General features: G+C 39.9%; 1 protein-coding gene across 1 annotated transcript in view; it reads left to right on the top strand.

The window, feature by feature from the left end:
* The first annotated feature begins 3590 nt into the window (after positions 1-3590).
* The window catches only part of LOC137502991 (zinc finger protein 501-like), a 49446-nt gene continuing 26885 nt past the window's right edge, over positions 3591-26151 (top strand). The window contains exons 1-3 of the mRNA XM_068230297.1: positions 3591-3663; positions 18237-18318; positions 18740-18868. Of these exons, the coding sequence (XP_068086398.1) occupies positions 18250-18318; positions 18740-18868 (198 nt within the window). The 5' untranslated portion in view covers positions 3591-3663; positions 18237-18249. The remainder of the gene's footprint in view (positions 3664-18236; positions 18319-18739; positions 18869-26151) is intronic.

Raw genomic sequence — 26151 nt, 5'->3', positions numbered from 1 at the left:
CTCATCCACGTATACAGCCTTCATTTGTGGTGTTTGGACCAAGGATTAGCAAGAACTAAGTTATGATCAGTGCAGAATTCAACCAGGCGACATCCTCTTTCATTCCTTTGTCCCAATCCATGTTTTCCTACTATATTACCATCTCTTTCTTGGCCTAACACTGAATTCCAGTCTCCCATCAAAATTAGAATCTTGTCACCTTTAAAATATTGTAGTAAATATTCTATGTCTTCATATATTCTTTTGATTTCTTCATCATCTGTTGAACTAGTTGGCATATAGACCTGCACTATTGTGGTGGGCATTGCTTTGGTGTCTATCTTGACAACTATAATCCTTTCACTATGCTAGTCATAATAGCTTACCCGCTGCCCTATTTTCTTATTCATTAGTAAACCAACTCCTACATTTCCTCCGTTTGATTTAGTGTTGATAATTCTATAGTCACCTGACCAAAAATCCTGCTCTTCCTGCCAACGTACCTCACTTATACCTAATACATTTAACTTTAGTCTATCCATCTCTCGTTTCCAGATTCTCTAACCTACCATAATGATTCAAACTTCTAACATTCTGCACTCCGACTCGCAGAACGTCAGTATTCATCTTCCTAATGATTGCCCCCTCCCGTGCAGTCTGACCTGGAGATCCAAATGGGGGACTATTTTACCTCCGGAATATTTTTCCTGGGAGGAAGCCATCATCAGAACATCATTCATACAGAGAGAGCTGCATTTCCTCGGGAGTTAGTTAGGGCTGTAGTTTCCCGTTGCCTTGAGCAGTGCAGCAGTATGAACACAGCTAAGCCATACTGAGTATTATTACAAGGCCATATCAGTCAATCATCCAGACTGCCACCCTTGTAACTCAGATCAAAAATAAGATGTATGGCTTTTCAGGCGTTTGCTCTATTAACCAGCATTTCGTCTTAGGTCTGAACACTAGACTCTTCAGAGTGGGATGTGTCAGACCCTACCCATTGACGCTGGGTGTATGCAGGTGAACTCATCAGAAGCCTATTTAAGAGGCACAGTCTGATAACTGCATACGGGAGATAAAACTCCACAGTGGAATTAATGCCCGCCTAGCAATTCCGAATGGAATTCGGAATGTCAGTTGGTAGGGTCTGACACATCCCACTCTGAAGAGTCTAGTGTCAGACCTAAGACGAAACGCTGGTTAATAGAGCAAACGCCTGAAAAGCCGTACATCTTATTTTTGATATGCTCTATTGGTGGAAAAATATCTAATTCCACCCTTGTAACTTCCAAAAGGCTGCTACCCTCCTTACGATGAACCATTCGTTAGTCTGGTCTCTTAACAGATACCCATCCAATATGGTTGCACCTGCAGCTCGGCCGTCTCCTTCATTGGTACATACAAGCCTCCCCATCATGGCAAGGTCACATGGTTCGCAGGTGAGGTCTTAGCAGTAGTCTTACTTATATGGAAGAACTAAAATGCAGACTGTGAAAGCTGATAAATGCCACTCTTTTCTCTACTGCTAATGACCGGCTTGATTAAGTAAAGTTTCCCACTATCTCCATTAGAGCTCACATCATGTGTGTCTACAAGGCTGCCAAATTTTGTGAAAATTGCCGAAAAAAAAAAAAACTGTGTAATCTGACGTAGTCACTCCATGCGCTGGATGTGACTACTCCATCCGAGACCCTTTGGAGTTAGGTGTGATGAAGTGGAATTCACCAAATTTTTAATCAGTACAGGTTGATTAACGTTACTTTTTGTCATTTTCTAGAAGGACTTCAGGGGATACTAATGGGAATCTAATCTGGAGGCTTACACTTCCTGACAAATATCCAACCTACCCAATGCAATTGTCAATTACAGAATTGCCGACATGCATTCTGAAGTTGTCATTGCAGCACTGGACGTGACTGCTTGTTTAATAATTCTGACGTCGTCCGAACTGCGCCATTGAAGGATCTCTAACTTATCTTTGCTGAATGGCCGAAGGGAGTTTTAACAAAAAAAGACAAGCTTGTTTTCAAAATGATACACAAGATGGGTGCCTCATGATGACCCTTTATTTGTCGCTTTTTACTTTGGGTTGCACTGAAATAAATTTACTCAAGATAATGAATAATATAGGAGTAAAATGTATGTTGATTTGAAATTACATTTCCGGCCCATTCCTAAACCCCAAATTTAAGAAATCTAGCTAGAACAGCACTTTTGGAAACACTGTACTCACAGTAAATCTATACCAGATACCGAGCTCCATCACTGCATTAATGTGTTGAAATGTTTTCAACAGTAGGAACAGTGTAATGTTATTGTGACTGTTTAAAAAATCTGATGAAACGTGTGCGTTATACATGCAATTCGAAAAATATGCACAATAAATGTTTTAAAGTAAAAATGTGTATACTAACCTCCAATATATGCAAATGTATCGATCTTGCAATTCAGTTATTTCCCACACACTGCTTGCCGGAGTGAAATTACAGCTTTAAAAGCACTTCGTGCCCGTTTATACATCTTAACACAGCAGTAAACAAAACAATACGCATTTGGTTACAAATGCTGAATATTATCGCTTATAAACCTATTTTGAAGTACCACATAACGCCCACTTGGGGAAAAAAAAATCGCTTAAACTGTATTGTTAAAATGGCTGCAAAATGCAACATGCGGTTTTTAGTCCACACAAAAGCCCCCTCGCAACTAGCTGAATGGAACTGAACCGAGCCGAATAAAATTTGTGTTTACCACGTGTGCACACGGGAGATGGCCATACTTTAAACATAAACAGCTGCTAAGAATAAAGGAGGTCCAATGCATCTCTCAAGCACTATCCATTTCTTCTTGGTAATTTATTGGACTTCGCTTTTAGCAGTTCGACCAGTTACGATGTCACTCTCCATCTCGACTGACCTACGAATTAATATAATTAGGGAGCAGTTTTATTAAATACTTCACTATGACAATACCGGAGAGCTAGCAGTTTTCAGTTGGAATGTCGATAGTGCTGCTACCTACGCGGCACGGTGTGGCGAACTCTGCCCTAGCATATTGCCACTGTATGATCCTAGGCACACGGGCGTGTTGTTTTTAATTTACCAGTGTGTATTGCACCTCAGTAACAGAAGTAGGCTATTATGGCTGGCGTCATTTGTGCAGTTTATAAGTGCTTCAATTACGGCGTTTCCAATTGCTCGAAGTCTTATTTTCGTTTTCCAAAAGACCGTAAGATGTAAGATTGCAATCTGATGAATTGCCTGTTTTAAACTCTACCTTAATGCTTCTTTTTATGACGAGGTGTAGGCCTAACTGAAAATATTGCTTTTTCTGTTAATTTTTAGCTGTAAGCAATGGGTTCAAGTATGTAAAAGGAAGGATTTGGATACCGTATTTAAAAAATTAGGTCCCGAACATCTGAACAAAAACTACCGTGTGTGTTCAGATCATTTTCCAACAACAAGCTTCAGAAATCCTAAGTTACCAAGTCAGGGGTACGTATAAAAAATCTAGTTCTGTTACCGTAGTCCAAATTATTATTAAAGACTTCTTCTATTGTATGATGATAATAATGCTTGGTGCTCATAGCCTGTATTGTGTTTATAGGTTGATTAAAGGAAAAATACCCAGTCAAAATCTGTATCAGCAGCAAGATACTCCTAGCCGAGTCAGCCGTAAGAAAAGGTAATGGGATCTTCCTATGGAAGCATTTGGTATCCTAAGAAAACATTGTGCGCTGAACAAATTAATTCAGCAAGATAGGCGTAAGTGATACTGGAACTGATGTGGACCACAAGCATTAAAAATCATGACCTCAAATCTGTGTTGAGGTTACCTTCAGATTAGCTATGCCCTTATACACGGAGTATAATTTTAGACTTTGTAGCGGAGTACCAAGGCATAGGAGTTTGGAGAAGCAGTGACAGAGAGCACAGTATCCGCAGGGACGAGCGGACTTAATAGTTTCAAAGAAGCGGCATGTTTATGCCTACAGAAAATAAGCAAAACTGAATTCACCAGCTATATACATGCTCAGAACAAGTAAATACATAAAGCAATCAAATAACCAGTAAATGAAACAGAACTCACCACTGAATGAGTCCAGTAAGGTCATAAATATAATCATTTTTGTTTTTCCATTGTGTGCTGACGAATGTGAAATACCACTTCCCAAGTTAGTTTCTGAAGCCACCTACGTGGTCTGACTTACAGTCTTGCCTGTATATCTTCTGACCTCTCCTGTGTGAGAGCTGTTCTCCTTTGCTGTATTTTTCTTATTAGTTATTGAACCAGTACTACTCCACTTGTGAATGAGTTGTTGCACGCAACGTTTCGATGGTACTCTAGAACCGGGAATTTGTGTACGGCATTTTGATGCTGGTTTCTTCTTGTGCAAATAACACTCAACCAAAAATATTATCTGTGCTATAGTGCAGTTAACAATCACGATAACCTTCCAATTTATCTTAAAAGTCCAGTAGTTACTAGCAAACTGCTGTTTCAGCTGTCAAGACTTATCATGTCAAGTCATATGATGCTGTCCAGCTCCATGGCCAAATGGTTAGCGTGCTGGCCTTTGGTCACCAGGGTCCCGAGTTCGATTCCCGGCAGGGTCGGCACGGGGGCTGGGTGTATATGTTGTCTTCATCATCATTTCATCCTCTTTGCGATGCGCAGCTTTCATACGAGATATATGGAGCATTATAATGCCTTAAAGCACAACAAATATTCAGCGATGAGCTCACACATGAGTGAAACAGGACATCAGTTTACATCAATTGATAAAGATCTCACTATTCTACAATGCATAGGCAAAGGAAAATTTATGAATGAATTAGAAAATCTTTACATCTTTTTAGACCAAGCCTATAACAAAGACCATAATCTTAATGATATCACGGAAGCAAAAAATCCTTTATATGAGCTAACTCCAAAGTTATTAGGCATGGTGAATTCAAAACATAATACAATCCCGCCAACTTTTAGAACTTCTTGTTCTAAAGCTTCCACCACCTCGTCAAATGATAGGCCCGCCCATCTTGCTCCTAACAGCCCGCCAATAACAACACATGCGCGCAAGGATCCACCTACCATTACTCCCCCCTCCATGTCCTTCACTGCCTCAGCCACACCGTTATAAGACTAGAAGTCGAAAAGCCAGCCAGGCGAAAGAAGAAGATGGCGACGCAGCGCAGCCACCAGCTACCCCGGGGTCACCAGGCCGGGAGGAGGGCCACCAGGACGAGGCCTCTTCCCCCACCGAGAAGCAACCCCCGGGAAGAAGAAGAAGAAGGCGACGCCGCACCAGGAAGCAAAAGGCGTCGCTGGCTCACCAGGAGAGGACCGCCAAGCCGCAACCCAGGACTGCTCCCAGGACAGCAGTCAACCGAGGAGCCAATCAGGAGAGGACCTCAGCGGGTAGCGGCAGTCAGTGAGAGTAAAACGTCCCCCTCAGCAGCTCTTGCAGTGTTTCCACTGCCTGAGGTGGGGCCACCGTCAGGTCAGCTGTGGGCTCGAGGGGAGGTGCAACCGTTGTGGTGGTGATCACCACTACATGGCCTGCGCAGCACTTAGAGACGCGCCGGTGTGCGCCAACTGCTCGGGGGGCCACCCGGCCTCCCATCGCAGTTGCCCTGTCTACCGGGCCATGGCGCGGGCAGAGAGGAAGGAGGCCCGGCGCCATGACCCACCCCCTTCCAGGAGGCCCCCGCCTCGGCGGGCTTGGCCTCACTCTCCAGGATCGGAGACTGGTTATGAGGTACCCCAAGGAGGTGGAGTCGTGTGACAGGCCCTAGTGGTACTCGACGCATGGCTCCGCAGCCGGCAAGGACCGTGCTAGTCACAGCAATGCCCAGACGGACTGATCCCCAGACGATGGAATGGCGAGGAATTGGTTTATGTTTTGTGCATGTTACCTGTTCCTAACTAACATAACCTCTGGTCTTTTTCCAGCCCACATCCTTGCATGTGCTATCAAAAGATGTCAGGTTTTACATGTAGGCTCTTTCTTCTTTCTGCCTATGTGGTTTTTCCCTGACCCTTCAATACCAAAATTCAACACCATATACCTAATACAATATCGCCTGGTAGCGTGTTTGACATGGAAACAGGCAGATACTCCTTGTATCACTTCCCACTCTTCCCTGCTATCTCTTTCTTCTTCTGAGAAATAATAGCATGTCGGAGGCCATGTAGATTGAGTCGTTGGTCACGCGGGGGGAGCGGGTTTCGGGGGCCCCCCCGAAGAAAAAAAAAAAAAAACCAGTCAAGCTAGCGTTGCTGTAACAACCTGACGTACTTAATACGCTCCGTACGAGTAAGTACCGCATTAGCCATCTTTGACGTACAGGAAGTCTCTTGTACAGTACGGTATTATTCACCAACTTTCTTCTACATTTTGTTTCAGAAAATCCTGAACATTTCTTCCAACAAATGTTTCAACGGAATTAGCACATCAACTTGACTATCTTTTAGATCCATTCGACTACCACATAATTTCCGAACTCCGCTAGCTTTGACATACGTTTTACCATAAGCAACGCCTCTACAGAAGTTCCATTTTCTTCTCGACTTTCAGATATCCCAAACATATACATTTTAACTTGTTTATTACATTCTTCCGTTTTAAATAACTGACAGTGATTTTACCACCTTGGATTCAACTTGGGAATTGAAGAAACATCCCCCTTTGATGATTGTGTTTATACTCAAGGCCATCACAGTCTTAATGATATTATAAAAATATGGATACATTTTAGTTTTAAACTCTCAAAATTTCATGTTTAATCACGTTTTAATCTTCAAAACTATTAATTCACTCTCTTTTAACATACTTTGGTGCATTATCGTTGTTTTAGATGTTATTGTGTAATGTTTTACGAAATCATTTTTCAACATTTTAACCTATAATTTATAAGTATATGTATTATTTTTAAGATTGATATAGGCTGATGATGCCCGTAAGGAGGGTGAAACATGTACCTTTGACTTTTATGTATTATGTATAAAAAAATATTTGACCATATGAAATAGTGGATCATATTGTATTGTATTGAACAGGTGGACTTATAATATTGTAATAATACTTGAGACATACGTCAACTTCAATACGGAACCAAAATGAGAATAGTTACTTGTAACATACCACTTAGTCGAGCAGCTCTTCTTCTTTCTCTCAATTCTTCCCAACTCAAACATTGCAACATTTTTGTAACGCTACTCTTTTGTCGGAAATCACCCAGAACAAATTGAGCTGCTTTTCTTTGGATTTTTTCCAGTTCTTGAATCAGGTAATCCTAGTGAGAGTCCCATACACTGGAACCATACTCTAGTTGGGGTCTTACCAGAGACTTATATGCACTCTCCTTTACATCCTTACTACAACTCCTAAACACCCTCATAACCATGTGCAGAGATCGGTACCCTTTATTTACAATCCCATTTATGTGATTACCCCAGTGAAGATCTTTCCTTATATTAACACCTAGATACTTACAATGATCCCCAAAAGGAACTTTCACCCCATCAACGCAGTAATTAAAACCGAGAGGACTTTTCCTATTTGTGAAACTCACAACCAGACTTTTAACCCCGTTTATCAACATACCATTGCCTGCTGTCCATCTCACAACATTTTCGAGGTCAGGTTGCAGTTGCTCACAATCTTGTAACTTATTTATCACTTTACAGAGAATAACATCATCCGCAAAAAGCCTTACCTCCGATTCCACTCCTTTACTCATATCATTTATATATATAAGAAAACATAAAGGTCCGATAACACTGCCCTGAGGAACTCCCATCTCAACTATTACAGGGTCAGACAAAGCTTCACCTACTCTAACTCTCTGAGATCTATTTTCTAGAAATATAGCAACCCATTCAGTCACTCTTTTGTCTAGTCCAACTGCACTCATTTTTGCCAGTAGTTTCCCATGATCCACCCTATCAAATGCTTTAGACAGGTCAATCGCGATACAGTCCATTTGACCTCCAGAATCCAAGATATCTGCTATATCTTGCTGGAATCCTACAAGTTGAGCTTCAGTGGAATAACCTTTCCTAAAACCGAATTGCCTTCTATCGAACCAGATTTCACAAACATGTCTAATATAATCAGTAATAATGCCTTCCCAAAGCTTACATACAATGCATGTGAAACTTACTGGCCTGTAATTTTCAGCTTTATGTCTATCACCCTTTCCTTTATACACAGGGGCTACTATAGCAACTCTCCATTCATCTGGTATAGCTCCTCTGACCAAACAATAATCAAACAAGTACTTCAGATATGGTACTATATCCCAACCCATTGTCTTTAGTATATCCCCAGAAATCTTATCAATTCCAGCCGCTTTTCTAGTTTTCAACTTTTGTATTTTATTGTGAATGTCATTGTTATGTAAATTTTATTACTTTTTTGGCCTTAGTCTCCTCCTCTATCTGGACATTATCCTAGTAACCAACAATCTTTACATACTGCTGACTGAATACTTCTGCCTTTTGAAGATCCTCGCATACACACTCCCCTTTTTCATTAATTATTCCTGGAATGTCCTTCTTGGAACCTGTTTCTGCCTTAAAATACCTATACATACCCTTCCATTTTTCACTAAAATTCGTATGACTGCCAATTATGCTTGCCATCATGTTATCCTTAGCTGCCTTCTTTGCTAGATTCAATTTTCTAGTAAGTTCCTTCAATTTCTCCTTACTTCCACAGCCATTTCTAACTCTATTTCTTTCCAGTCTGCACCTCCTTCTTAGTCTCTTTATTTCTCTATTATAATAAGGTGGGTCTTTACCATTCCTTACTACCCTTAATGGTACAAACCTGTTTTCGCATTCCTCAACAATTTCTTTAAACCCATCCCAGAGTCTGTTTACATTTTTATTTACTGTTTTCCACTGATCATAGTTACTTTTTAGAAACTGCCTCATGCCTCCTTTATCAGCCATATGGTACTGCCTAACAGTCCTACTTTTAAGACCTTCCTTTCTATCACATTTATTTTTAACTACCACAATAACAGCTTCATGATCACTAATACCATCTATTACTTCAGTTTCCCTATAGATCTCATCTGGTTTTATCAGCACCACATCCAGGATATTTTTCCCTCTGGTTGGTTCCATCACTTTCTGAATCAGCTGTCCTTCCCATATTAACTTATTTGCCATTTGTTGGTCATGCTTCCTGGCAAATTCAGATCTCCCGCTACAATCACATTTCTTTCCATGTCGTTTCCCACATAGCTGACTATCCTATCAAATAATTCCGAATCCGCATCAGTGCTACCCTTACCCGATCTGTACACTCCAAATATATCAAGTTGCCTATTATCTTTAGAAATGAGCCTTACACCTAAAATTTCATGTGTCTCATCTTTAACTTTTTCGTAGCTTACAAATTCTTCTTTCACCAGAATGAACACTCCCCCTCCCACCCTTCCTATCCTATCTCTACGATACACACTCCAGTGCCGTGAGAAAATTTCTGCATCCGTTATATCATTTCTCAGCCATGATTCAACTCCTATTACTATATCTGGTAAATACACTGACTGACAGAGCAAATGCAACACCAAGAAGAAGTGGTCAGAACTTTATGCCAATTGCAGGGTAGACTGACGTCACTGAGGTATGCTCATGATGTGAAATGCGCCGCTGTGCTGCGCACGTAGCGAACGATAAATGGGACACGGCGTTGGCGAATGGCCCACTTCGTACCGTGATTTCTCAGCCGACAGTCATTGTAGAACGTGTTGTCGTGTGCCACAGGACACGTGTATAGCTAAGAATGCCAGGCCGCCGTCAACGGAGGCATTTCCAGCAGACAGACGACTTTACGAGGGGTATGGTGATTGGGCTGAGAAGGGCAGGTTGGTCGCTTCGTCAAGTCGCAGCCGATACCCATAGGGATGTGTCCACGGTGCAGCGCCTGTGGCGAAGATGGTTGGCGCAGGGACATGTGGCACGTGCGAGGGGTCCAGGCACAGCCCGAGTGACGTCAGCACGCGAGGATCGGCGCATCCGCCGCCAAGCGGTGGCAGCCCCGCACGTCACGTCAACCGCCATTCTTCAGCATGTGCAAGACACCCTGGCTGTTCCAATATCGACCAGAACAATTTCCCGTCGATTGGTTGAAGGAGGCCTGCACTCCCGGCGTCCGCTCAGAAGACTACCATTGACTCCACAGCATAGACGTGCACGCCTGGCACGGTGCCGGGCTAGAGCGACTTGGATGAGGGAATGGCGGAACGTTGTGTTCTCCGATGAGTCACGCTTCTGTTCTGTCAGTGATAGTCACCGCAGACGAGTGTGGCGTCGGCGTGGAGAAAGGTCAAATCCGGCAGTAACTGTGGAGCGCCCTACCGCTAGACAACGCGGCATCATGGTTTGGGGCGCTATTGCGTATGATTCCACGTCACCTCTAGTGCGTATTCAAGGCACGTTAAATGCCCACCGCTACGTGCAGCATGTGCTGCGGCCGGTGGCACTCCCGTACCTTCAGGGGCTGCCCAATGCTCTGTTTCAGCAGGATAATGCCCGCCCACACACTGCTCGCATCTCCCAACAGGCTCTACGAGGTGTACAGATGCTTCCGTGGCCAGCGTACTCTCCGGATCTCTTACCACTCGAACACGTGTGGGATCTCATTGGACGCCGTTTGCAAACTCTGCCCCAGCCTCGTACGGACGACCAACTGTGGCAAATGGTTGACAGAGAATGGAGAACCATCCCTCAGGACACCATCCGCACTCTTATTGACTCTGTACCTCGACGTGTTTCTGCGTGCATCGCCGCTCGCGGTGGTCCTACATCCTACTGAGTCGATGCCGTGCGCATTGTGTAACCTGCATATCGGTTTGAAATAAACATCAATTATTCGTCCGTGCCGTCTCTGTTTTTTCCCCAACTTTCATCCCTTTCGAACCACTCCTTCTTGGTGTTGCATTTGCTCTGTCAGTCAGTGTATATATCTATTAAATTACTTAATTCTATTCCTTTCCTTACAATACTTCTACAGTTCATCACTAACAATTTTATGTCATCCTTACTTGATTTCCAATTCCCTGCTCCCTTATTACCGCTTCCTAGGCCATCCCGTTTCCCTGAATGTACCTCCCTATTACCCTTCCAAACAAATTTCCTAACTTATACGTACCACTGCGGTTGAAATGAAGGCCATCTGTGCGCAGATCCCTATCTCCTACCCACCCATTAGGATCTAGAAATTTCATTCCCAGTTTCCCACATACCCACTCCATAGTCTCATTTAAATCCCCAATCACCCTCCAGTCAGTATCCCTTCTACACAGTATTCCACTAATAACAATCTCCGCTTTCTTAAACTTCACCCCTGCTGCATTTACCAGATCCCACACATCTCCAACTATGTTGGTACTTATATCAGCTTGCCTTACGTTGTTGGTACCAACGTGAAACACTACCACCTTCTCCTTCCCCTCCTCCCTCTCTTCTACTTTCCTCAACATCTGCCTCAACCTAATTCCTGGATAACACTCTACCCTGGTACCCTTTCCTCCACACACTTTCCCCACATGTCTAACGATGGAATCCCCCATGACCAGAGCCTCAACCCTACCCACCTCATTTGATCCCCTCCCCTCCTGGTCAGCCCTATCTTTCCTGATAGCTGCAGAAGCTACTTCCTCATCCCTTTTCTCCTTCCCATGACCCTGTTCCACCTGTCTTTTCCTATCCTCTACTCTACATTTTCCTTTCCTACCTCTTCCCTTCCTCCTACTTCCACACATCTCAGCAACAGTTCCCTGTCCCTCATCTTCCCTCTGTTGTTCTACCTGGAGTGACTCGTACCGATTTCGCACGGACACCTGTCCTGAATTCTGATCCTGAATAGAGCCCTTAGCCTGCAATCTCCTTCCCCTTAGAACATTAGACCACCTGAAGGAACGAGGAAAAATACGCGATGTTTAAACGGTACAAGAATACTAATCCTGCTCTACTTCGAGATATACATCTCTCCGATCAAGAGAATGGGAGGAAAGATTGTAAATCGGGAGTCTTTGGCTTAAAAATGGCAGAGTTGGCACATCAGGGTAGGTTTTCTACATTGTGAATGGCACTGATTGCAGTTGTCGTTCTAATACGTGGTTATTGAAGAATGTCATGGTAGGTTGAAAGGTGATGCTCAAGCAATTGCATTTCTCGACTATTTGTAGAGGTTTATAAAATAATAATAATAATAATAATAATAATAATAATAATAATAATAATAATAATAATAATAATAATAATAATAATAATAATAATAATAATAATAAACATTACAATGTCGTCCATAGCCATCTTATTGCCTTTTCTGAACATCTGTACCGTCTTCTCGTTGTTAATCTCAAATTTGTTCTCCTTCGCCCATGCTTTTACCTTCATTGTCGTCTGAACTCTGAAGATTAATTTTGATTTCGAACTGGGCACATTTTAATTTTCCTCTTCCGCGAACATTTGATCATGATAAAGACTACTGGGGTCATTAAGAGGATATCTTCAGTATGTATTAGAGGTGTGACGGTCCAGAAATGATGTGTCACTGCTCCACCTGCTCCAGTGACACGACTGGAGCAGTGAGACGTTGCCGGTCCAGTGACAAACCGGTCCAACCACAGATGGAGCTGAGGAGCATGGCATAGCCTGCAGAGCGCGGTGACACGCTGCCGGTCCAGTGACAGACCGGTCCAGCTGAGGAGCATGGCTGCGCGGTGACAACCGGTACAAGCACAAATGGAGCTGAGGAACATAGCATAGTAGGCTTCCGTAGTCAGCGGACGCACGATTTGCTTTGTTCTTTGATTGTCTGTCTTATCTGATTCGATAATGGCACACTGGTGGTAGGTTGAAAGAATCGAAAATATTTTTTATCTTCAATTAATAAATACATACATAATAATGTTATTTGTTTTACGTCCCAATAAGTACATTTACGGTTTTCGGACACGCCGAGGTGCCGGAATTTTGTTCTACAAGAGTTCTTTAACTTGCCAGTAAATCTACTAATAATAATGTTATTTGCTTTACATCCCACTAACTACTATTACGATTTTCGGATACACCGAGATGCCGAAATTTAGTCCCACATGAGTTCCTTTACGTGCCTCTAAATCTACCGATACCGGGCGAGTTGGCCGTGCGCGTAGAGGCGTGCGGCTGTGAGCTTGCATCCGGGAGATAGTAGGTTCGAATCCCACTATCGGCAGCCCTGAAGATGGTTTTCCGTGGTTTCCCATTTTCACACCAGGCAAATGCTGGGGGTGCACCTTAATTAAGGCCACGGCCGATTCCTTCCAACTCCTAGGCCTTTCCTATCCCATCGTCGCCATAAGACCTGTCTGTGTGGGTGCGATGTAATAAAGCCCCTAGCAAAAAAAAAAAAAAAAAAAAAATCTACCGATACGAGGCTGACGTATTTGAGCACCTTCAAATACCACCCAACTGAGCCAGGATCGAACCTGCCAAGTTGGGGTCAGAAGGCCAGCGCTGTACCGACCAAGCTACTCCACCTGGCACAATTTTATTTCAAGAAGTAAATTACAAGTAGACCTTCTGGAAAACTTAACGATTACAAGTATTTAAAAAAAATGTAATCGTTACAAGTAATCCGACGTAAAAAAAAAACAAAAAACCGTACTTTCTCGGACTTCGCACCAGCGTTACGTCCAGTTTTGAAAAAACGTTTCATTCTTAGGCTCGTATTCATCAACGGGGATAAAGTACCGAACAGGTACATTTATTCCAAAACCATTTGATGTGCAAAGAAAATTTCGAATGATGGTTACTTCTGTGCCCTATTTGTTAAAAAAGAAAATGTTTGAAAGGCATTTTACTACTTACGGAGTTAAATGGGGATTGAGACTCAAGAACAAATCTCTTCATTCTTCCAAAACCATTCAACATATGGAGACGAAACCTCACACGATGGTTGCTCTTTTATGTGTCTGCTGCTTCTTCTGGTCTTAGCTACCAGCTTGCATTCGGGAAATAGTGGATTCTTTTTCCACTGTTGGCAAGCCTGAGGGTGGTTTTCCATGGTTTTATGTTTTCATGCCAGGCAAATGTTAGCTGGGGTTGTAGGTCAATCAAGGCCATGTTCAATTCCTTCTCATACTGAGCAAGTGGGTGTGCGGTTTGGGCTGCGTAGCTATCAGCTTCCTTTCGGGAGATAGTTGGTTCATACCCCACTGTTGGCAAGCCTGAAGATGGTTTTTGGTTGTTTCCCATTTTAACACCAGGCAAATGCTGGGGCTGTACCTTACTTAAGGTCACGGCCTTGCTTCCTTCCCACTCATAGCACTTTTCTAGTTCATAGTCGCCATAAGATCTATCTGTTTCAGAGCGGCGTAAAGCAGATTGTAAAAAAAAATATATATATTCCTTCCTATTTTTTATCCCACCATCGCCGTAAGTCTTACCTGTGTCGGTGCAACGTAAAGCAAATTTGAAAAACACAACAAAAGACTTCTTTTGACGCTATTTCCTTGCAGAAAGTTGGCCATCATCATGGAATCGCATTGTCTACTGTGCATTATTTCCCATATCATGGATTGTGCTTTACTGTTAGAAGTTGTATCATGGAGTATATGTCATTTCTTAAGATGTGACCAAAACTGGCTGCTAATATGCCTTTTACAAGAATTAAAGACTTAACACAATTTCCCAGTATGATGATGTATGTCCCCATTGGTGATATATTATGCCCATTAGATCTTAAACATTTTGCGATATATTTACACTTATAGGACATGCAAAGTCTTTCAAATCTATCGTTGTTGCAAGACTTATCTATGTTGGTGCAACACAGATAGGTCTAATAGCAATGATGGGGTAGAGAAGCTCTAGGAGTGGGAAGGAAATGATTTTGGTCTTAATTAAGTTAATAATTTGCCTGATTTGAAAATGGGAAATAATGGAATATCATACTCAGGGCTGCTGACAGTGAGGTTCGAACCCACTATCTGCTGAATGCAAGCTCACAGCTGCGTGACTCTAATTGCATGGCCAACTGCTCAGTAAAATTGTATTTTTTAAGTGACTATTAGGTAATTAATCGGTGACCTGTCTGGGATAAGAATATCAGTAATTTCAACTAATCACAGCTGCCTATTGCCACGATGTTATAATGTTTGTTTGATCACTGTATTTTTTTGGGACCTCTATGCACCTGTTTTAATGTAAGTTCATTACAACCGCACATTGAAACATCTTTTTAGCTTCTTTGAGATATGTTGAATAATACATTTGACTATAGAGTGTACCATCAACAGGATGTAACTCTGTTATTCTGATGTAGCAGGCAGCTTCCATACTAGCAGATCTTCTCAATGCACAAATGCCATAAAGATGAACTGCAATATTTTTGCAGTTTGTAGTATTCCTTTCAGAAGCTTTGATGCCCGTTGCCCTATGAATGCAACAAGATTGAGACCCTTCCTCATATTCTTGGTTTCTGCCGCAGAGGGGAGCTCTTAAGAAATGACAAGCACCATGGACTAAGAAGAAAGTCAACTGACTGCTTCCAAATACAAACCAGTTCGAAGTTTATGAAGAAGTAACCTGTATGCCAACCAAAGCTCCCATTATATGCACACACATTGTTGTCATTGATAGGATATATAACAAAGGTGTTATTATCCATCCAGCAGTTAGATTTGAGCGAGATGAAAAGCAGTCCAAAGAGGTTGATAGAGAAAAGAAAAGGCACTATGAGCCTTGATTTTGTGACTTGGACCGGGCAAGTTGGCCGTGCGGTTAGGGGTACGCAGCTGTGAACCTGCATCCGGAATGAAGTGCATTTGAATCCCACTGTCAGTAGCCCTGAAGATGGTTTTCTGTTGTTTCCCTTTTCATACCAGGCAAATGCTGTTGCTGTACCTTATTACGTCCACGGCCACTTCCTTCCCACTCCTAGGCCTTTCCTATACCATTGTTACCATAAGACCTACCTGTGTTGATGTGACGTAATACAAATTTTAACAAAAAATTGCAACTTGGGACACAAGTATAAATTTAACTACTGGGAAGTTACTGGTATGTTGCTTGGTGCGCACGGAACAATCACAAATTTCTCTGTGAATATCTTGAAAAGGTTTTGACTCCCTACTACTATTCTACAAGAAATTTCAACTGCAATTTTGAGAGATTCACTCCAAATAATACAAAATCAATTCCTAAGTATGGTACAGCTGATAAAATGTTTGTAGTAACTGTGGGGCCGCAGAATGATATTTGCCCCTAACGTATGCTATAAATGCTATACCTATTACTAGGAATAAGCTTATTACACGTGTTGATCAATAATAAAACTTCGGGAGGTTCCTACTGGTGTCCTGTTATCCATTTTTGTTCTGTACTTAACATCTCTTCAACGCATGTATGTATGTAACACAACCTAATACGTCAATTTTGATTACAGTGCATTAGTGAAAATTCAAATTCAATGACTTGGCCCACAACGGGTGACTTTAGCAGTAGTGCCAGAACTATAGCTTAGAACCTTTCCAGCAGAACAAAGATGACCTAGGCCACCATAGCTCAATTTGTAGAGCAACCGACGCAAAATCGGGAGGTTGTGGATTCGGATATTACAGGTGTCCAGTAAGCCATTTTTGTTCTATACTTAAGGGGGGAGACCCAGCTTAACAAAGGAAAAATATAGGTTGATATTCATTCGATTGTTAAATATGCCACAATTGTTGTTGACAATTGCTGCACATATCCCAGTATTTGCATGTTTCCTGGCAACCAGAAGCAACTTCAATAATGTCAGAATTTTAATAATTTTACTATTTTAAAATAAAATATTCAAAATTTCCCGCCTTTTTAACAGCATATCACTGTTTCCCTTATAAATTCCAAGTTTACAAGAATTTTCGTACTTTTCCCTTTTTAAAGTGTGTATCAAAATTCCAGCTACAAAATGACCCTGAATCATTAACATAGACTGTGATTTGGTTTTTTGTCGTGTTTTTATTCCGAGCACCAGAAAATATTAATAGCTTTTTAAATAAAAATGTTATATAAAATCAAAATTAAATCCTATTGTTCTGAATGAGGTACAGATTGTAGTAAAACATTATGGAAGGAAACTCTGAAGAAATCATAATTATCCATGTTTCAGTAAGAGAGTTATGAAGGAAACCGAGATATATTGTTAAAAAGGCAGGAAATTTTTAACATTTTATTTTTAAATGTTATAATTAGAATTTTGACATTATTGAAGTTGCTTCTGATTGCTCTTAAGCATGCCAATCTTGTGGTAGGTGCAGGATTTTGTCAACAACGTTTGTAGCATATATAACAATCGAATGAATATTGGTCTATTTTGCCCGTGCTGAGCTATGTCTCTCCCCTTAACATCTTTTCAACACTATCAAAGGGTAAGAATGGTCCACCTGTTCAATACCATTAGCTTGTATATTGTGTTATAAAACTGGGACTAGTTTTAACCCCATATATATTTGGTCATCTTCAGCCATGCTTCAGTTGGAAGACATAAGCACGCATATAACCAATAATAATATATACACTCTGGTATGACATAATTTAGAGTCTTAATTTAAAACATTGATGAAGTCCAAACAACTGTAAATTCTGCCATACCAGAGTGTTTATATTATTATTGGTTAAATGTGTGCTTATGTCTTCCAATTGGAGCGTGGCTGAAGATGACCATATATATATATATATATACATATGGGGGCAAAAGTAGTCCCAGTTTTATAAGACAATATACAAGCTAATGGTATTGAATAGGTGGACCCTTCCTACGCTTCGATAGTGATCAATTGTCAATACAGACCTTAATGAAATTCATAACTTATGACCTTTTCAACACGTACTACATGTACATAACATGACCTGATAGGTTAAAAGTCGATTGCGATTATGATGCGGTCATGAAAATTCAATATTCATTGACTTGCCCCACAACGGGGACTTAAACACACTCTATGGTATGATGGCAGTAGTGCCAGACCTGTAGCTTTGATCCTTTCCAACTGAACAAAGATGACCTAGGCCACCATAGCTCAATTGGTAGAGCAACTGATGCAATATTGGGAGGTTGTTGGTACGGTTCTCATTGGTGTCCGGTTGGCCATTTTTGTTCTATACTTAACGTCTCTTCAACACGTACTGTATGTACGTAATATTACCTAATAGGTTGAAAATTGATTTCAAGCTGTGTATAATTGAGTATAATTTCTTTTTTTCTTCCTAAGAGTTTTCAAAATTATGGAGGATGCACACTTCATCAAATGTGAGCCAGGATGGACATCTGAGCAACAGAAATTACCCAACTTGGTAAGAATATTGTACTTAGTTCAAGTTTTGTATATTTACATTCTTCTAAATAATGTGGCAAGTGGAACATAGCAATACTGTTACTGTACTCAACTCTTTCCATCATAAAAATAAAAATGTACAATCAGAAATTTTTCAGTGCAAATAGAACACTGATTTTTCATGAATGGCAGCCCTAAATTGAGCATAATATGTTCATCTTATATTATTTAAATAAAAATAATTTAAATTCTGTAATAGAAGAGAAAAAATGCTTGTAAATGTGAAAATTGTTCTTACTCTTACTTTTGTTGTTGTTGACATTTCTTCCTTTTCTCACATTCACCTGTTATTTTTTAAATTAGTATTTAAGTTTTATTTCCTAGATCCTATATACATTTTTCAGTTTGAATATTTGCATGTTACATGTAATGATTTGCAGGATGATGATGTTCAGCTACCCTGTGTTAATTCAATGAAGATAAAGGTGGAACCATGTCAACAAACATTTGATGAAGCAGGGGATGGTGGTGAAATTGCACATTCAATCAAGGAGGAAGTTGAAATAGAGGTAATGATGTTCACTAATTTTATGTTATTTACCTCTTAAGTGGCAGTTCTCATTCAGTAGACATGCCTGAACACTGAACTTTTTCTAGAGGAAATTATATTTTTTGTAGAAATTGCAAATAGGAACATTTGATTCTAGTGCCTGATGATGATGTTTAAGGATTAATGGAACATTTAAATGTAATATGTTTTAATTATTTACATTAATTTTATTATGACAGTGGTCATTACTTATTGATGGATATTCATTACATCTCCAGAGAGTCAAATGACTCACAATCACAACTGTGAATGTTCAGAATGATTATTGTTTCAGAGAAATACTTATTTTGCTTATGGAATTATTGTTCTTTTCTACATAACCATACTTGTTTTCAATGGATAATGTGCTCCTCTGCTTGATGCATGCAGTATTTGTTGACACAAATCTAAGAGCCACAGATTTGTCATAGTTTATAACAGAGGTCCATTAAAACTAGTGGAACATTTAACTGCTATCTTCTGAGGACCATTCAAAACATTCGCCAGGCACATTCCATAAGCTGAGAGAACTTCACATGATTATAAAGGATGAGTACTAACCACTCCGGTTCACCCTACCAATTAGGCAGAAATGTGTTCAAAATTGTCAGTAATTTTGTTCTTGTAAGGTAGGGTGCTATTTAGACTGATTGGCACGAAGATAATGGCCATACTGTCAATACTGATATTGTCAGTACTATTGAAGATATAAGATCTGCTTTAGTTTATGCTATCTTATACTGGAGACATTTGATTGCTTTCAAGTCTTGCAAAAAGTAAAATGCAAGACCGTAACGTGTCACATGGCCCAATACTTAGAAGGAAGATGATGATGATGATGATGATGATTATACTGGAGAAGTCTTGTATTTGGGTACCCTATCATATTAAGGACAGACCATAAGGCATTACTTTCATCCTATGTACTACAATGGCGAGTGAATGTATATCTCAATGTATATTTTATGTACAGCAATTTTGCATTTCAGTTGATCATTAGGGGCTGATGATCTAGATGTTACACTCGTTTAAACAACAAGCATCATCATCCTCATCAGTTGGTCATAACACAGCAAAGTCTAATAACATCTCTGACTTCTTAAATAAGAATACTGAGATGGAGGTAGAACACTTAAATAATCTCATCTTGATACCAGAGGACTTTGAATTCCCAAACACAAAACTATCAATCAGTCACCAATGATCTGTGTTTAGGGCTGTCTTCCAGGTGGCAGATTCCCTATCTCTTCTTAAATGATTTCAAAAAAGTTGGAAATGTATTGAACACCTCTTTTGGTAAATTATGTCAATCCCTAACTCCTCTTGTAAATAAATATTTGCCACAATTTACCCTCTTGAATTCCAAATTTAGCTTCATATTATGATCCTACTTACTTCTAAAAACTGAATTCAAGCCTATTCTTCTACTAACGTCATTCCATACCACCTCTCCACTGTCAGCTCAATATATTCTGCTTAGTTGAGCAGCCCATTGTTTGCAACATGTTTTGTAACACTGGTAGAGTAAGACCCAAGGATCTGATATTTTAAGAGACTGAAAATAATATTGTTATTCACTTTTATTTCCTTTCTAATATTTCCATTAGCAAAGGGTATTGTGTCGGAGCAGTTTTTCTCCTAAGTCACTCTTTCCAGCAGCATTCAGACACCAATGACAGACTTTCTCATTTTATACCCCTACAAGTGACGTAGAACACTTGTGCCGTCTACTATAATCTAACCAGAGGTACAGAGTAAGACGTGACTTTCGTTTGTTGTTTCATAGTCTATGGTGATCTGGTGGAACAGTAATTTGTGTTAAGTCCAGCTAAGGTAACCAGTGACTTATTGTGTTCTCTCTGTGTAAGTTTTTCACATGCTATAAAATTATTGTTTTTTGTTGAATTTCTTGTTATCATATAATTAAATATGGAAAAAAATGTCATCCCTAAAGTCTTTTGTGAATAAAGATATAAACCTTCTCCAAACTTTAGGGACAAAGCTACTTCAGTATTAAAATATTCATTTTATACATTGAATTTTAGTTTATATTTTGACAGACTTTCTTATTGCTAGTGTTCAAATTACTATAACCAAAGAACTCAGGAAATATGCTTACACTTGTGCTGTAAGAAACACCAAAAATATAAAAAAAGTGGAAGTATGGTTCAAAAGAAGTATTGTTCATAAGTTGCAGAGAAGACATTACTATCCACCATTCTACAAAACATATTTTTTGCTTAGCAATACTACAATGTTGCTGGATTGTGGGAAGTTTTAGAACTGGAACTTCCACTTCACAGATTTTTTCTAAGTAAGGTTTCCCATTGGTATTAATTTTTTTTTTTCATTAATCTTTAATTTTATGTTTTTTAAAACTATTGTTTTTCTGATGTCTTACATATGGTGATGTTGATGTATTCTCTTTTTTAAATTACAAGTATGTTTTCCATCTACCGTAATAGTGATGTCACAAAACAATCAGTAGATAATCTTACTGTCACTGCCTATGAAATCATTCATGAAACAGCTTACTATGTTCCGTAGTTGGCTAGTGCTTGGAGCCACCTTTGCCCAACACTCACTCTGACAGCACGAAGTTTAAACTGCTCATAACTTATGTTAGTTTTCATAAACGTCTAAACTTACTAAATAATTTCATTGAACAAATTATATTGAGTCTTTTCATATCCTTCATTAGCAGCATGTGGTACAAGTCTCATTGGATGAGTCCTACTGAAATGTTGAGTGTCTTTCATGAACAGTATTCTGCAGGGCCTCTCATGTTGGTGACAAGTTAAGGTGCCCTATGGGAATCAATATCTATATCATTTTAAAGTGCATGCACAAAAGCTTCCTGTAAGTCACAGTTCTCATTGGCATATTTTGTCAATTAAAATGTTACCTGCCTGATAGAGCAAAAGATTATAGACTTTTTTAACTTGTCTCAGAAAGTTACAGGTTAGTAAAAAAAAAGGGTTATTAGCTAAATTTTTCAATATTTTGTAAATAAAAAGGACCAAAATAAGAAATATGGATTAAAAAGGGAGAAAGATGGGAATTCAAAACCATGCAATTTTTCTGGTTTGAACTCTGTAATTAATAATAAAAAGGGATTACCTTTAAAATCTGAATTCTGGTGATAATGAAGATGGTAAAAATAATAATGTATACTCGCCATCTGAAAGTTTAAGTTTTAGTGAGATTACAGTTAAATTGTTGCAGCCACAATGAAAGGACAAGAGCGACAATATGAGTAAACCGTCCTATTATTCATTCATTCATTCATTCACTGGAAAGTGTGAAGTGTCTGAAATGTTAAAGAATAAATTTTAGGATCATCCTCCAGCATAGTGGTCAGTATTTTTTGATGATTTTTTTTCAGTTATTGCATGCAAAATGAATGTTTACCTTAGTAAACAGTTATCTGACTGCAGTAGAAAAAAAGCAGGTGGATAATCTCAGATGGTTTGACACCAGTGAGGATGAAGTAAATAATTATTTTGCTCTTTCGTCGCCATAAGACCTATCTGTGTCGGTGCGACGTAAATCTACTTGCATATTTTGCTCTCTGAAATGTAATATCACAGGTTTGAGAGCATAAATTTCAATTGTTCTGTAGCAAAGAGTGTTTTGAAGTAAATTACACCAAATTTTAATTCTGAAGCTTCATTACAGGCAACTGTATATCCTCTGTTTTTAAAATTAGGAAAGAGCATGAACATACTCCTAATGTCCAATGATCTGTGATAAGTTTTGGTTTGATAAGCACAATTGTATAGTGTAGAGCTTGAGACTGTAAATATGTGATGTTAAGCACTGTGTTGTGGTATTTTTTGCCTGCAAAAGTTTTTTTTGGTTAATTCTAGGGTTAATAAAACCTTGACCTGCTGAGGAAACCAGTGATAAACTATCCCATTCCTCATTTCCCTACTATTCCTCGTTAGTGATATTTGAGCTTACTCTGACATTGGTTGGTGGACCTGTTAGGGTTCCAGCCAACTATAGGGCTGATTTATTGATGTACATATGTTTCTGAATTGTATTGTATTGTATTTATTAATGAACACAACAGGCTTTCCGCCCTGAGTACATGTTCACAATAATAATAAATAAATACTAAATACTGCTACTGTACACCTTGGCCGTGCCATGAAGCCTGTCAGATACTCCGGAAACGTGACCTCAAAAGTTAGGTCACCACGGTAGTCATCCTCCGTCTCTTCATGCTGCCACGTCCAGCTACTCCCCTGTCTAATTCTAAATTCACACTTAAAACATCAATAACTAATGAAATTAATAAACGTAGTCCAACCTAAGCCACCCCTCTCCACCATATACAAAATAAAATGAACAATAAAACAAAAAGACCTAACGCTACAGTTATAGACCAGACCTCCTCAGCCGGGTCTATATTTACATTCTACTGCTGGTGTTGCAACTTTCTGCTTGTTGTCACTCACACATACCCACTCATCATGCAACCTTCTTGCTTCAGCATTTTCATCATCTTTATTGTTCCCTGACCTACTCCAAAATAAGCTACAACAGCAACATTACACAATTGCATACCAAACCAGCCATCTTTCAGATTGCACTTCCTATAGTAGAAGGCTATATACTAACAACAATATTCCGTCATTGCATTTCAATCCACCATACCACAACTTTTACCAATCCGCGTTAACATTGCTTCATTTCATTTCATTCCGTCATAACACTCCATAATAAAATTCCCTCTCCATCTCCAAAAATTTCGGCAATGAATAACAAATACCAATCACGCACATACCAACACCTCTCCACCATCACATTTCTTCGTCCTCTCCATACCAGACACCGATACAATAATACCACCTCCCAACTCCCACGAATTCAGCCGTAAATAAACCATCTCAATACCAAACCATACATCTGCCTTCCACTATCTTATATCACCACTTCTCCCACCACACATAACACCTCATAAAGTAATCATAACACATAATCATAAATACTAAGCCTTCAATACTTCCAACACCACATTTCAGCAATACAACACCAACTCCACATCATTCCAACGATATAACACCTCATAAATTAATCATAACACATAATCATAAATACTAAGCCTTCAATACTTCCAACACCACATTTCAGCAATACAACACCAACTCCACATCATATACCACCTCTACTTATATCACCACTTCTCCCACACCACATTCCAACGATATAACACCACCTAAATTAATCATAACACATAATCATAAATACCAAGCCCTCAGTATTTTCCAACACCACATTTCAGCAATACAACACCAACTCCACCTCATATACCACCTCTACTTCTTCTACAAATACACTCACCTTCTGCCATCCACCATCTTATACCATCACTTCTCCAACACCACATTTCAACATATACCAACACCTCTCCAACATCACATTTCTTCGTCCTCTCCATACAAACAAACCAAAATTTACAAAATGATAATAAAATCACCTCTCTCCAACTCCAAAAATTCAATACTCATACCAGACACCCATACAATAATACCACCTCCCAACTCCCACGAATTCAGCCGTAAATAAACCATCTCAATACCAAACCATACATCTTCCTTCCACTATCTTATATCACCACTTCTCTCACCCCACATAACACCTCATAAATTAATCATAGCACATAATCATAAATACTGAGCCTTCAATACTTCCAACACCACATTTCAGCAATAGAACACCAACTCCACATCATATACCACCTCTACTTATATCACCACTTCTCCCACACCACATTCCAACGATATAACACCTCCTAAATTAATCATAACACATAGTCAAAAATACCAAGCCCTCAATATTTTCCAACACCACATTTCAGCAATACAACACCAACTCCACCTCATATACCACCTCTACTTCTTCTACCATTACACTCACCTTCTGCCATCCACCATCTTATACCACTACTTCTCCAACACCACATTTCGCCCCTATAACATATCATAACTTATATACCACTTCTCCATCACAACATTTCAACCTCCACTAATAAATACCATTCTCGCTTCTCAACTCTACTTTCAGTAACCGAACCACCTACTACTGTTTTTTACTTCTAGTAGCTACCCCCCCTCTCATGTCCACTTTGTACCCCATATTTCTGCAGCTCCCCTCATGTCCGTATAGTTTCTATTTCTCCCTCCGCTCAAACTCAGATTCTGCTCGAGAAACTCACGGAGTGACTCTGACCTTACTTTTTTACCCTGTTCTTGCCTTACTACACCACTACACACGGCTCTCTCAGCTTCTTGTTGCTCACTCTCCTTGCCCCCATCACCCATTTGTTCTTCAGCCTCTCCACTGCACTGTTCGACCACTGCTCTTTCCTTGCCGTTATTCCTACTTCCACTTAGCACTTCTCTCTGTCTCTCTTGACCCTTTTCAGTAATACTTCCGATAATAACACTTCTACCCTCGTTATCTTTCACTTGCCTATTATCATCCACTCGTTTGTCTTCCCCATTATTCACTACACTTCTCTTAGCCTCCTCCTCTTGTTTCATCCTCCGTTCTAGATCCATCAGTCTATTCACCGACCATATTCTCCTCCAGTTGTTGCTTGTCACCACTAATTCCTGTCCTCTGATGACTGCATTCAACCCCTGCTGCCTGGCTCGTATCATGTGTTTTTTTAGGATTCTTTCATTCCTCCACGCTTCCGTTCCCATATCCCTCCTTATCCATATTTTATCCCTTTGTACGTTACCTGCATTACGCACCACTATATCAGCCATCAATGTAGAAAATAATTGCACTTTGATAGACCTATTACCTCCAAATCTTCCCACTCTTGTCACATCATCAATGTCCACTTCACTGAAATTTATTTTCATTTTACCCTGAATTATGTCCACTACTTTATAAATTATACTCGTCTTATCTTCCTTCTTCCCCTCTTGCACTCCATATATAAATAAGCATTTATTTCTGCGACTTCGGGAGTTAGCAACTACGTCGGCTTTCAGTTTCGACACCTCCTCTTCCAATCTCCCTATCTCCTCTCTTAATGCTGAAATTTCTGCACCATTACTTCTCACCTGTGAAGCTGTGTCTTCTACCTTTTCTTGAAACAACCCCTTCATTTTTTCAAACTCCCTCGTTTGTTCCTTGATCATGTTTTTGATTTGTTCAAAGGGACATGTCTCCGCGACCACCTCTTTTACAATTTTTCTGATTGTTTCCATGTCCTCCCAGCTCATATTTCCCCTGGAAGTA

This window comes from Anabrus simplex, chromosome 14 (assembly GCF_040414725.1).
Source record: "Anabrus simplex isolate iqAnaSimp1 chromosome 14, ASM4041472v1, whole genome shotgun sequence".
In the NCBI taxonomy this organism is placed as follows: domain Eukaryota; kingdom Metazoa; phylum Arthropoda; class Insecta; order Orthoptera; family Tettigoniidae; genus Anabrus; species Anabrus simplex.
The sequence above is the reverse complement of the archived record's forward strand: the minus strand, read 5'-3'. Positions and strand labels throughout refer to the sequence as shown.